Genomic DNA, 14378 nt, shown 5'->3' with positions numbered 1-14378 from the left:
TTTAGTGACGGATGCTGAAGAGTTGTAAAAGTGGGTGGAACTCCACTTTAACGAAGGTGGTTTTGTGTGCAAGCGATAAATCGTACCTGAGGATTGTTTATCGGCCCAGCGACTGGTGTTGTTAGTATGTAGGTGGTAACTATAATAGTGACAAATAAATAAATCACTTATTAAGTTGATTGATAGTTTTTAACCCCTTCATTACTGGGCCATATTTAAATGACGGCCACAGATGGGATCTCCCATCCTGGGTGGCTGTCATATGACGTCCTGGGATTCCCGGCCGTCTAGGGGGCGCGCGACATTGCTCGGAACCCAGTGCGTGTGCCCGGCGGCCGCGATTGCCGCCGGGTACCCGCGATTGCCCGTTAACTGAGCAGGACCGTGGATCTGTGTGGGTAAATACACAGATCCTCATCCTGTCAGGTGAGAGGAGACCGATCTGTGTTCCCAGTACAGAGGAACACCGATAGGTCTCCTCCCCTTGTGCGTCCCCTCCCTCTACAGTTAGAATCACTCCCTTAGGAAACATAATGAACCCCTTGTGTCCCCCTAGTGGTTAACCCCTTCCCTGCCTGTCACATTTATACAGTAATCAATGCAATTTTATAGCATTGATCGCTGTATAAATGTGAATGGTCCCAAAAATGTGTCAAATGTGTCCGCCATAATGTCGCAGTCATGAAAAAAAAATCGCAGATCGCCGCTATTACTAGTAAAAAAAATAAATAAATACTTTTTTTTAAAAATGCCATAAATCTATCCCGTATTTTGTAGACGCTATAACTTTTGCGCAATCCAATCAATATACGCTTATTGTGATTTTTTTTTTACCAAATATATGTAGAAGAATACGTATCGGCCGAAACTGAGGAAAAAATTTGTTTTTTTTTTTTTAAATTGGGATATTTATTATAGCAAAAAGTAAAAAATATTGTTTTTTTTTTCAAAATTGTCGCTCTTCTTTTGTTTATAGTTCAGAAAATAAAAACCGCAGAGGCGATCAAATACCACCAAAAGAAAGCTCTATTTGTGGGGAAAAAAGGACGTCAATTTTGTTTGGGTACAACGTCGCACGGCCGCGCAATTGTTGTTTAAAGTGCGACAGTGTAGAAAACTAAAAATTGGTCTGGGAAGGAAGGGGGTGAAAATGCCCGGTATTGAAGCGGTTAATAAAGACATCTCAGATGCGTTCGCGTATTTACCATGTTACTATAAGCTTTTGGACAAGGTAAGTTTGTTCTTTGAAATTTGTTTCTAAATACCAGGAAGTGAAAAAACGCTGAGCCATAGTAAAAGATTTCTAATGGTATTATCAATTCATTCAAATTGCCTAAAGTAGGATGGTGATTCTCTTTGGATTAGAACAGCGTTTTCGTATTGGCGTTGAGGTTATACATAGCACACAACTGAAATAGTAGTGGTCAAAACAAAAAGAAATGTCTTACCTATATATTCCAAGAGTGAACAGATATCTGGCAGCACAGACCGGTGTCATACAGCAACGTGTGATAGACATCCGACGTGCTAACACAGTGCCAGTATAAAAACCTCTCCCTACCAATTAGCCGTCGCCGCTAATTGCAACAGCTGATGGTATGGGAGGGAGAGGAGGCAGGGATTCACCAGGTGTGCCCCCCCCCCCCCCCCCCGGGTTGAGTGTGTGCCGCCCCATCCAAGACGCGCATGCGCAAGCACGCACATACGTCAGAGCGGGGCCACGCCTACTCCACCAGCAGGCTTCCCCAGCGGACATGCGCATGTCCGCTGGGGTCGCAATATGGGGAACAGTCATAGCTGGAAAATGACTGTGTCCTCACACATAGCCGGGGCGGCTTTGTGTGCCGGGCGAAGCTCAGTTTAATTGTGGGAATCATGATAGTATTCCATAAGTGAAATTTGTATCCCATATATGGGTTTAATAAACTTGACCAGTGGCGTCGCTAGGGGGGGGGGCTTTTGGGGCTGTAGCCCCGAATCTGGGGTCCATAGCCCCGAGACTCTGCAGGGGTCCCCAAGGGGAGGGGAGGCTCTCTGGGGACCCTGATGCAAGGGGGAGGCTCTCTGGGGACTCTGATGTAAGGAGGAGGCTCTCTGGGGACCCTGATGTAAGGGGGGGCTCTCTGGGGACCCTAATGTAAGTGGGGCTCTCTGGGAACCCTGATATAAGTGGGGGACTCCCTGGGGACCCTGATGCAAGGGGGAGGCTCTCTGGGGACTCTGATGTAAGGGGGGGCTCTCTGGGGACCCTAATGTAAGTGGGTCTCTCTGGGAACCCTGATGTAAGTGGGGGACTCCCTGGGGACCCTGATGCAAGGGGGAGGCTCTCTGGGGACCCTGATGTAAGGGGGGGCTCTCTAGGGACCCTAATGTAAGTGGGGCTCTCTGGGAACCCTGATATAAGTGGGGGGCTCTCTGGGGACCCTGATGTAAGGGGGAGGCTCTCTGGGGACTCTGATGTAAGGGGGGCTCTCTAGGGACCCTGATGTGAGGGGGGCTCTCTGGGGACCCTGATGTAAGTGGGGGGCTCTCTGGGGACCCTGATGCAAGGGGGAGGCTCTCTGGGGTCTCTGATGTAAGGGGGGGCTCTCTGGGGACCCTGATGTAAGGAGGGGCTCTCTGGGGTCTCTGATGTAAGGGGGGGCTCTCTGGGGTCTCTGATGTAAGGGGGGGCTCTCTGGGGACCCTGATGTAAGGAGGGGCTCTCTGGGGTCTCTGATGTAAGGGGGGGCTCTCTGGGGACCCTGATGTAAGGGGGGCTCTCTAGGGACCCTGATGTGAGGGGGGCTCTCTGGGGACCCTGATGTAAGTGGGGGGCTCTCTGGGGATATAAACACACACACGTATATTACTGTATATACATGTGTATGCCCGCCCAAGCGTATGACTTTCTTTACTACGCTGCTATGGGCTCTAGCCCCAGATCTTTTGTAGACCTAGCAACGCCCCTGAACTTGACCATAATGAAAACCTTTGGAAACAAGAAAAAAGATGGTGACGGATGTTCATTCATATGACAGGGTTGCATAACATTTTAAATTGCATGAATGAAGGTACATAAAACAGTACAGGCAGGCATAAATATGCATCGATCATTAGATGATAGTACTTATTGAATGATGTGAACAGATTGTACATTGTATTTGGTCATACACAGTGACGTATATATTTTGGCAGGATCAACATGGATGGAACGCATTTAAACATGGCATAAAGGAGACATAGATTTACTTCATTTAGCTACTTGATGGTAATTATGAAGTGGCATAACCAAATTTGTATGAGATATTTTTTGGTCGCATCAAGTGACATATATTCTGGCAGGATCAACATCAAATACTATGTTCAAACATACTGTGCGGGTCTCTATGCTGGCAAGTTTTATTGTTCCCTTCCTCCCCCCCGGGGAAAAACCCTTGAGGAAGGGTTTGAACCAGATTGTGTCATTTAAACCGGGGGGGGGGGCTGGGGGGCTTTTAATCTGTGAATCCATCGCGATTCCATTTGCAATAAGGTCTTATTCCAGTCCCCTCCTCTGGATGTATACGGTCCAATATTAGGAACATTATTTTTGGAAATTTTCCATCATGATCTACAGAGAGGAGTATACAGGGAGATATACAGAGAGAGAGGGGTATACAGGGAGATATACAGAGAGAGAGGAGTATACAGGGAGATATACAGAGAGGGGTATACAGGGAGATATACAGAGAGGAGTATACAGGGAGATATACAGAGAGGTGTATACAGGGAGATATACAGAGAGAGGGGTATACAGGGAGATATACAGAGAGGTGTATACAGGGAGATATACAGAGAGGTGTATACAGGGAGATATACAGAGAGAGGGGTATACAGGGAGATATACAGAGAGGTGTATACAGGGATATATACAGAGAGGAGTATACAGGGATATATACAGAGAGAGGAGTATACAGGGATATATACAGAGAGAGGAGTATACAGGGATATATACAGAGAGAGGAGTATACAGGGATATATACAGAGAGAGGAGTATACAGGGAGATATACAGAGAGAGAGGAGTATACAGGGAGATATACAAAGAGGGGTATACAGGGAGATATACAGAGAGGGGTATACAGGGAGATATACAGAGAGGAGTATACAGGGAGATATACAGAGAGAGAGGAGTATACAGGGAGATATACAGAGAGGAGTATACAGGGAGATATACAGAGAGAGAGGAGTATACAGGGAGATATACAGAGAGGAGTATACAGGGAGATATACAGAGAGAGAGGAGTATACAGGGAGATATACAGAGAGGGGTATACAGGGAGATATACAGAGAGGGGTATACAGGGAGATATACAGAGAGAGAGGAGTATACAGGGAGATATACAGAGAGGAGTATACAGGGAGATATACAGAGAGGAGTATACAGGGAGATATACAGAGAGAGAGGAGTATACAGGGAGATATACAGAGAGGAGTATACAGGGAGATATAAAGAGAGGAGTATACAGGGAGATATACAGAGAGAGAGGAGTATACAGGGAGATATACAGAGAGGAGTATACAGGGAGATATACAGAGAGGGGTATACAGGGAGATATACAGAGAGAGAGGAGTATACAGGGAGATATACAGAGAGAGGTATACAGGGAGATATACAGAGAGGAGTATACAGGGAGATATACAGAGAGGAGTATACAGGGAGATATACAGAGAGGAGTATACAGGGAGATATACAGAGAGGAGTATACAGGGAGATATACAGAGAGGAGTATACAGGGAGATATACAGAGAGGAGTATACAGGGAGATATACAGAGAGGGGTATACAGGGAGATATACAGAGAGGGGTATACAGGGAGATATACAGAGAGGTGTATACAGGGATATATACAGAGAGGAGTATACAGGGAGATATACAGAGAGGAGTATACAGGGATATATACAGAGAGGAGTATACAGGGATATATACAGAGAGGAGTATACAGGGATATATACAGAGAGGAGTATACAGGGAGAAAGGAACAGAAAAGATATAATATAAAAGAAGATGGACAGGAAGGGAGAGACTCTCAGGGTAATAACATATGATCTGCTCTGCTCTGCTTGCAGCTCCTCCTATTCACTTCACTTTCCCGCCCTCCATTTCCTGCTTCCTGGTCACATGTTTCCTGTGACATCACAAGGTGAATCTGCAGGATGGGAAGTAGCCGCTACGGAGGAGACATTGCTGGAACTTTACATCAGAGAAGGTAATGAGATATTATTTTCTATTTACACCCAGTAACCCGCCCTCATCCCATCACATCCATCCTATTTCTCCATAGTCACTGTGGTGTCTTTCCCCAATATCCTCCTCCGGAGCTTTGTCTTTATTTTGGAGATAAATTCTAGTAATATGGTCCTGTGAGGGGGGTAATAGGGATAAAGACTCCGTGGACCTCTGAGATGATGGTGATTCTGAAGGACTCTGAGGGGTTAGTCAGGCTTCAGGGCTCTGAGGGAAGAGAAGGCTGTAGGGCTCAGGGGGCCTCTAAGGTAGGGAGGGAGATTCTTGATCAACGATGGTCCTCCTACCTGAACTTTTCAGAGCTCCTTACAGAACTGCTGCTAGGAAATGAAGGCAGCCTTCACCTTCTTCTCATGTCACTGGTCTAGTAAAATGTTCCAGGACACCAAGTGGAATGAAGAAGGGAAGTCCTTCACCCTGGGTACACACAGCCACCCTCCCCCAGCCCTCTACATCACCAACATCATCCTCCTCCTAAACAATCCAATCCCTTCTCTTACTGTAGAGAGTGACAGTGACATCACTCCTATCAGTCAGCAGGCTGCCAGAGATTGGAGCCTTGCAGTCAGAGTTCTGCCAATTATCTAGATTAGCCCAGAACTCCGGCCAAAAGTCAGCAAGTTCCCCTTCCTGGACATCAGGATGACCCCACATTGACCTCACAGCACTGCCCCAGAGCAAAACAAAAAGACAGAAGAAGAATCGTATTTATCATTCCTTGTCTGCAGAACTAAAACTAATCAAAACCAGTTCAGAAACAAACAAAACAAAACAAACCCAACAGAAAAAGGAGAATTTCTGATCCGGCTGGCTAAGAGGGTCCCAGGACCTTGGAAATGTAACAAACAATAAATAGTTCAAACTAAATGTGTACACATGGGGGAAGTCTTTCTTAAATGTACAGCAACCCTCCTATTACCCCCTCCCCACCCCACATCCTATTATTGTGTGACCAATACCATCCATATAATTCTTACTTTCATTTCCCAAAGTTATCCGTCTACAAGGAGACCTGTATAGATCAAATGATGGCACCGATGGGGTTGGAGGAGAACCGGAGTCACATGACTGAGAAGATACTAAACCTCACCCTGGAGATCATCTACTTGCTGACCGGAGAGGTAAGAAGGATTCTGGGAGGTCACATGACATCACTCTTATCTCTATAAATAAAACACAGACCTGACCGGAGAGGTGAGGAGGATTCTGGGAGATCACATGACATCACTCTTATCTCTATTAATAAAACACAGACCTGACCGGAGAGGTGAGGAGGATTCTGGAATTCTAATTTGATATTCCTATTGGTTCCTCAATACAGAGATTTCCTCTTCTGAAGTCAGGTGATCATATGACCATCACAGTGCCTTCATGTGACTCTCTAAAACCTGAGAGACACAACATGGAGAAGATTTTAGAAGTCACCAAGAAGATGATGGAGTTGCTGACAGGAGAGGTGAGTGGTGCCGGGAATTCTGGGACATTATCCAGTAACAGACAAGGGATGTGTCTGGATGGCAAAATCATCATTGAGAATGGATCCATTAATGAGAACCCACCAGAGAGATGTCCCCGTCCTCTGTATTGCCGGGATTCCACACAGGAAGGTCACACCATCCCTCACCATCATCAGGTAGGTGAGACTGAGCAACTAGAACAGAATTCTAACCTATGGGAAGACATTCTTCTATGTAATCTCCTGTTCCATTTTACACATACGTATATTCTATCGTCTTTGGGGTTTAGGATGAGGAACTGAAAGACATCAAAGCTGAGAATAAAGAGGAAGAAGAAGAGATGTTGATGAGTGGAGCTCAGCAGTCTATGGGAGGGGGATTTCCTCTGTATTCCCGGAATTCCATACAGGAAGATCACACCATCCCTCACCAATACAAGGTTGGTTAAACTGAACATCTGGGACATGGACTTGTTAGACAATGTGTGGATCCTTTCTATATGTGATGTCACAATATTACATTTTATGTTTCTATAATTTTCTTGGTTTAGGGTGAAGATCTGATAGATATAAAAGTTGAGGTTAAAGCAGAAGAAGAAGAGACGTATGTGAGGGATGATCAGCAGTCTATGGAGGAGGATGGAATAACAGGGACATTTATAGAGGAGGACACTCCTACAGAGATCAGCACAGGTGGGTCATTAATACTAAATACATTCACTATATAATTTATATTGTACTTTACATAGTCCTAACGCCTTCTCTATATACTCTATACTGTTCTACATCACATAATTCTGATAATATATAGTCCTATCTGTTGTATCTTATACAATATGTTGTACATTACATAGTCCTGACTTCTTCTCTCTGCTGCATGGAACCAAGGGTGTGCTACACTCTCTCCAGGTGGGGATGGTAAGGGCATACTTGTACGGTTGTTGTTATCTTCAGGCCAGCCCGGCACCCCCCCTGATTGGAGGTGCTCCTATGTTTCCTCTTCTTCAGACCTGGCGAGGGTTGAGGCTGCTGGAGGTCCCGCTCTCTACTAGACTGGCAGGTGCGGGCTGGGAGGGGGGCGGCGTGCTTCACTAGTGGAGTGTTCAGCAGCTGCGTCTCTGTGTCTTATGCCTCCACGCTTTCCAGGGTTCTGGGTGGCCAGTGCGTCATTCCCGCCTGGGGGCGGGACTTCAGGCGGTGCGTGTGGCTTCTGGTTCCGGCTGCTGGAACGCAGGGGGAGGAGGCGAAAATTGAATATAAAGCAGCCCGACGTCCGCTGGAGCCTCAGCAGGGATGGCTACAGAGGAGCAGCCGGCAGGGGCAGGAGCCACAAACACCAGCCAGACCCAGGTAAGCAGGGGCAGAGGTTCCTGACTTTTATCCACTGTGGGTCATATTCCCTCACTCCCTCCCATTGGGGGGGGGGGGGGCTGCATCACTCTCCTTAGGTTACAGCACTAGGGAGAGTGATTAAAACATAGTGACTCAGTGGGGTTTTGTTTTGTGGTCACTATGTGTGTGTATTTGAGCGGTGGATGGCAGCACAGTGGCTAACTGTTTAGCACTTCTGCTTAGCAGCTCAGGGGTCGTAGGTTTAGACCCCAAAAAACATGTAATTTCATATAAGAGTTGTCTGTTTGCCCTGTGTTATGTAGGACATGTATAGAGGAGTTAGTCAAAGAGGAGACGTCCTCAGCGGCACCCGCAACCCAACCCGAGGAGTTGCTCAGCTCTTTCTGGAAAGAACTATCGGACACTTTTCAGTCATTCCGATCTTATCTAGACAAACGTCTGTAGGACATGTATAGCAGAATTAGTCAAAGAGGAGGCGTCCTCAGTGGCAACCAAACCCGAGGAGTTGCTCAGCTCTTTCTGGAAAGAACTATTGGACACTTTTCAGTCGTTACGATCTTATCTAGACAAACGTGTGGTTGCACAGCCTCGCAGTAGTGGTAGTTCACCATCCTGTACTCGTCCGTCCAGGTCTGCGCCCAGAGAGGTCAGTGATTCGGAGGACGAGGGGGGAAGTGTTTCCCCAGATTCAGAGGAGGAAGAGGATGAGGAGAAGGAAGCTTCATCTTCACACTACAGGCTGTCCCTAGGAGAGGTAGACGACCTACTAAAGACCATCCATACTACCCCAAATATTAAAGCAGATAAAACCCATTTATCCCTGCATGATAAGATGTTTCCGGGGTTGGGGGAATGTTTTTCAGTGCACAAATTCCTATCGGAGGCTGTAAAAAGGGAATGGAAAGACTCTGAGAGGGCCCCCTTTTTCTCAAGATTGCTCAAACAGATTTCCTTTTGAAGAGGATAGTACTTAAGTCTGGAACAAAAAGCCTAAGCTTGATGCAGCTTTTTCACAAGTCTCACGGAATACAGACCTGGCCTTCGAGGACATGGGAGTCCTGAAGGACTACATGGATAAGAGGGAAGATTCTCTATTAAAGAAAGCCTGGGATTCAACGTTTGCTAACTTGAAACCAGCAATGGCATCAACGGTGGTGGCCAGGAATCTGGAGTACTAGAGCAGTTGAAAGGCCATATTGAAGAGGGGACCTCCCGCAAGGATCTGTTGAACACTCTGCCAGTATTGCAAAAAGCAGTAGGATACATGACAGATGCCTCAGCAGAATCTGTAAGAATGTCTGCAAGATCCTCGGCCCTAGTATACTCAGCGCGTAGGGCATTATGGGTTAAGATGTGGTCAGGAGATACTGCCTCAAAGGTGAAGCTGTGTGGTCTTCCGTTTGAGGGAGGTCTAGTGTTTGGCCCCGATCTGGAAGCCGTATTAGACAGAACGAAGCAGGCCTTTCCAGTGAAAAAGAAAGTAACCCCTCAGGGCAAGAACATTTTTTGTCCTTTTTGCCAAACCCAGGAGACAAAGGAGACAGGATACAGAAGACCCTGGAGGTCCCAGAGAGGTCGAGGCAAGTCGGAGGTGCTATTTCGACCTCCTAACCAGACCACCAAAAATCAGTGACGGTCTTCCAACTGTGGGAGGAAGACTGCAGTCTTTTCTCTCCTTTTACAGTATGTCGGTCGCACTTTGAGAGCACTACATGTAAGGGTGGGCGAGCATATCAGTAATATAAAAAGGGGAGTTAAAACTCATAGTGTATCCAGACATTTCAGAATGTGTCACCAGAGGGAACCCAAATGTTTGAAATTTTGGGGTGCTGAGAAGGTCCCTCGACATTGGAGAGGGGGCCATTATATCTGACAGTTGAGTCGGAGAGAATCTTTTTGGATTTATGAGACCAAGGTGATGTCCCCTGCAGGGATGAATGTGGACTTTGATCTCAACTGTTTTATTTCTAATAGATAGGTGGTTTAATTTTTTCTGTCATCATTTTTTATTGATATATTTTTTTATTTCTTTATTTAAAATATTTTATGTGTTTTTAATTTTTAATTATGTATGTGTAGTCTTGGATCATTGAGATGGTTGCGAACTGACGTCATCAATCTTTTTATATTTTATAAATTTCTAGTTACACCCTGGTAATTATTAGTGGAGTGTTTTTATTAAGGGATTCTTTCCCTTTGTTCATATCTGAATGTAGGCAGAGGCACAATTTTCTTTTTTCTTTTTTTTTCTCCTTTTAATTATTATATATATGAGGAATGATGGTTCCCTTTTATGTAACATTTTTAATGATAAGCGCCATTTTTATGCATTTATGTGGATATCAGGCATTCACCTCGGTACCTTGGATAGCTGCCGTTAGAGGCAGCTTCTGTGAAACAAGTGGTGATTCGACCGCTGTTTTCTGGTATTCGATTCGTTAATTATAGGTTGCCATGACAATATATACACAAAGCAGGCCATCTGCATGTAACCTGCCCCGCGCTGAGGAAGTCCCGCCTACGGACGGAACGCGTACGGGGGCTAGGTGTCACGCATGACGTCACCCGCAGCCATCTCTATACTATCACACGCTTATATGCCGGTGTTCTGCCGAGAAAGTTCCCCTCGGCGGATAAGGACCTACTGCGCAGCGCTTGCGCAGTAGGAGCCGGCGGAAATAGCCGAAGCAGAAAAGAATAGAAATCAGCTGAACACGGAGCCTGTAAGAGGGCCCCTCGCGGGCTCGCTTCTCTCGCCACGCTTCGGGCACGGCCTCGCTTCGCTCTGCACTTTTTTATTCTCCCTCTAGGTCCACTTGGATGGTGGGGCTTCAACCTGGACCCAGGGCGCAGGCGTTGTGTACAGCTGATTGAAGTTTTCCAGCTTCGGCTATTTTCGGCGGCTCCTAGTCGTTCCTACTGCGCAAGCGTTGCACCTACGCAGTACAGGGGGGTCCTTATCCGCCGGGGAACTTTCTCGGCAAGACACCAGCACTCGGATCTGAGTGCGGCCCCATGTAAGTGCAAATCTTAAATTTTTTGTATCAATAAACGTGGTTTACAGAGAGCACTAGATTGCTTTGTTCTTCTTTACATACATGTTTGATTGCCCTAATGAGTGTGGCTCTGTGGATTAATACCGGAGTGGAGACTTGGGAAGTGTCTATCTGGGGATTTGTGTATCGCTATGTGACCTGTTTCAGGTAAAAATTCTGGAGGTGAGAGGCCATCTATATATGTGGTGGAGGGATCACTATCACTGGATTTTTCAACATTGGTGTGTCACCGCACCCAGTAGCGATCGTGCTGTCTCCACATGCACCTGTTGGGACTTTTTTCTGATATATATATTTTTATTTATATATTTATGGACATTTATGAATTGCGCAGCACTATTTCTCTATGATGTCCTCTTGAGGTATTGTTTGAATTAGCCTTGAGTGCTTGCTAGCGGTTCATCTCTAGGTGTGTCCGTTTGTGTCAGCGCCGAATACATTCTTCTTTTTTTTCTGATTGTCCCAGTTCCCCGGGAAGAGAAAGGACTAGGGAGCTATTCCCACGTGTTCTTGGTCAAAAAACCATCAGGAAAATTTTGGTTGAATCTGAACCCTAAAGATATTAAACAAATCCATTCGGTACAAGAGGTTCAGAATGGAAAAAAATTTTTCGGTGAAGAGTCTTCTAACGACATGTTGCTTCCTAGCGTCCATAGACCTCAGGGATGCATACCTTCATGTTCCCATAGCACCAGCATCGCAAAAATATTTGCGGTTAGCTGTCAAGATGGGGGGAGTAGTCCTGCACATACTGTTCAGAGCTCTTCCATTCAGACTGTCCTCCTCTCCAAAAATTATGGCAGAGGGAGGCCTTGACACCCCTCAGATTGGGGGGGAATAGCGATTGTGCCATACCTGGATGATCTCCTGGTATTTACCAAGTATGGGGATCTTTTTTGGAAAGAGCTAAAGGAGACAGAGAGGCACTTAGAGAATCTGGGCTGGATCATAAACAGGGAAAAGTCAAGCACGATTCCGTCTTGGACGATAAAGATCCTGGGATATACCATCAATTCCGTGCAGGAAAGGATCTTTCTTCCAGAGGAAGAGATAGCAAAGGTCTAAGACGCTGATCACGTTCAGGGCAGCCATGTCAGTGCTAGTCCTCCTCACAGCATCAATCACAGCAGTGCAATGGGCACGTCTCCATTCAAGAGATCTCCTCCAGCAGGGCAATTTTGAGGAATTGGTAATACGGGGGGGTCATTGGAGAAATTAATCAGGATTCCCTCTTGGGTCCAGAGAATAATAATGGTGGTGGAGGAGGCAGACAAACTTGAACAAAGGTCTGCTCTGGACATTCCCAATAGAAAAAAGGTTGACAATGGAAGTGAGTTCTTGGGGTTGGGGCGCCCACCTGGAAGGCCAGATAGCCCAAGGAGCTTGGACAAGCAGGGAGAGCAAGAGATCCTCCAATTGGAGAGAACTAAAAGCTATTCATCTGGGACTGTGGGCATTCAAGGACCGGGCCAAAGGTTACCACATTCAGGTGTTGTCCAACAATGCCACGGCAGTGGCCTACATCACAAAACAGGGGGGGTACAAGAAGCAAGGTGTTGCTGCTCTCGGCTCTTCAGATTCTGACTTGGGCAGAATACAATCTAGCATCCCTGACAGAGCGGTACATCTGAAGGGCGACCTGAATCAAGTAGCAGACTTCGTAAGCAGAGAAAGAGTGAATCAGAATGGAGCCTGAATACAGAAGTATTCCAGAAGCTAGTAGAAAGATGGGGAGCTCCCCAGATTGATCTGTTCATGTCACAGGCCAATGCGAAAGTGGCGGTTTATTTCTCCCTAAACAGGCAGAATCAAGCAGGCGGGGCTGGATGCACTAGCTCAGCCTTGGGCCTTCCACCTGTGCTACGCTTTCCCCCCTTTCCAGATGATTCCCCTGGTTCTCAAAAAAACTACAAAAAGAGTCTACAAGTCTGATTTTAGTATCTCCATTTTGGCCCAAGAGGGCATGGTTTTCGACCCTACAGAAGATGGTGGTTTCTTTCTGTACGAGAGGATCTTCTGAGTCAGGGACCCATTCAACATCCCGATGTAGACCACCTCAGCCTGGCGGCCCGGTTACTGAAAAACAGATCCTGAAGAAGAAGGATTGGTCCAACAAATGAATTTTGACTTTCCTAAATAGCAGGAAAAAAGGTTACCAGGACCATTTATTTTAAAACATGTAAATCTTTCAACTCCCGGTGTACGTCTAAAGTTTGTTCCCCACAGGAGGTTATTTCTGTTCTTGAATTCCTCCATGATGGAATGGAGAAGGGTCTGGTGGCCAGTATATTGAAAGTCCAAGTGGCTGCTTTATCAGTATTTTTGGAGAGGCAATTATCTCAGCAACCGCTGGTCATTAGATTTTTTTAAGGCACTGGCCAGTGCTAGGCCAGTACTTTTTTTACGTTTTTTCCTAAATGGGATTTATCGGTGGTGTTCCAGGGTTTGACGGGAAAACCCTTTGAACCCCTGGAAGAAGCTACCATTAAGTTTTGGTCATTAAAGCTAGCATTATAAGTGGCGGTTACTTCAGCTAGGAGGGTCACCGAACTACAAGCCCTGTCAATCATTGAACCGTTTTTGACTCTCTTTCCGGACCGAGTAGTTCTAAGGACTGACTCGGGTTTTTTACCAAAAGTTTCCTCGGTGTCACACAGATCACAAGAAATAATTCTTCCAACTTTTTGCCCAACACCATCCTGTCTTAAGGAAAGGGTGTTTCATAGCCTGGATGTAAAAAGATGCCTCTCGAGGTCATAAAGGAATTCAGAAAATCAAATTCTCTGTTCGCTCTGTTCTCAGGGCGGCGTAAGGGGTACGGTACCTCTAAAAACACCATAGGAAGATGGCTACAGATGGCCATTAAATAAGCTTATAAGGCTTCGGAAGTAGATCCTCCCGCAGGCGGAGTGGCCCATTCAACCAGGACAATGGCAACGTCCTGGGCGGAACGAGCTGAGGCTTCACCAGGACGAATCTGCAAAGCGGCCACGTGGACGAGTTTCTCCACTTTCACCCGCCACTACAGGATGGACTTGCGCTCAGCGGCAGAGCAGAGCAATCGTTCGGCAGGAAAGTCCTGCAGGCGGTGGTGCCACCCTAGAGTAAGTACTCTCTTATCTCCAGGTGCTGTCCTGAAAGACGAGGTGAGAAAACCTTAGTTAGACTTACCGGTAACAGTATTTCTAGGAGTCTTTCAGGACAGCCCCTATGACCCTCCCTTGATTGTGATTTAATAATGTGGTGG

General features: G+C 46.3%; 1 protein-coding gene across 7 annotated transcripts in view; it reads left to right on the top strand.

The window, feature by feature from the left end:
- LOC141105050 (uncharacterized) overlaps positions 1-14378 on the top strand; it is a 126092-nt gene that overhangs the window by 58865 nt on the left and 52849 nt on the right. For 4 of the 7 annotated variants that reach the window (XM_073594874.1, XM_073594876.1, XM_073594875.1 and 1 more), the window contains one exon: positions 7274-7415. The exons of 2 other annotated variants lie outside the window; for them this stretch is intronic. In XM_073594874.1, the coding sequence (XP_073450975.1) occupies positions 7274-7415 (142 nt within the window). Of the gene's footprint in view, positions 1-5098; positions 5229-6258; positions 6388-6587; positions 6723-7012; positions 7163-7273; positions 7416-14378 lie in introns of those variants that run through there. One more of the 7 variants, XM_073594871.1, reaches the window with a different exon arrangement.

The sequence above is a fragment of the Aquarana catesbeiana genome, linkage group LG08, assembly GCF_042186555.1.
Source record: "Aquarana catesbeiana isolate 2022-GZ linkage group LG08, ASM4218655v1, whole genome shotgun sequence".
NCBI classification, from domain to species: domain Eukaryota; kingdom Metazoa; phylum Chordata; class Amphibia; order Anura; family Ranidae; genus Aquarana; species Aquarana catesbeiana.
The sequence above is the reverse complement of the archived record's forward strand: the minus strand, read 5'-3'. Positions and strand labels throughout refer to the sequence as shown.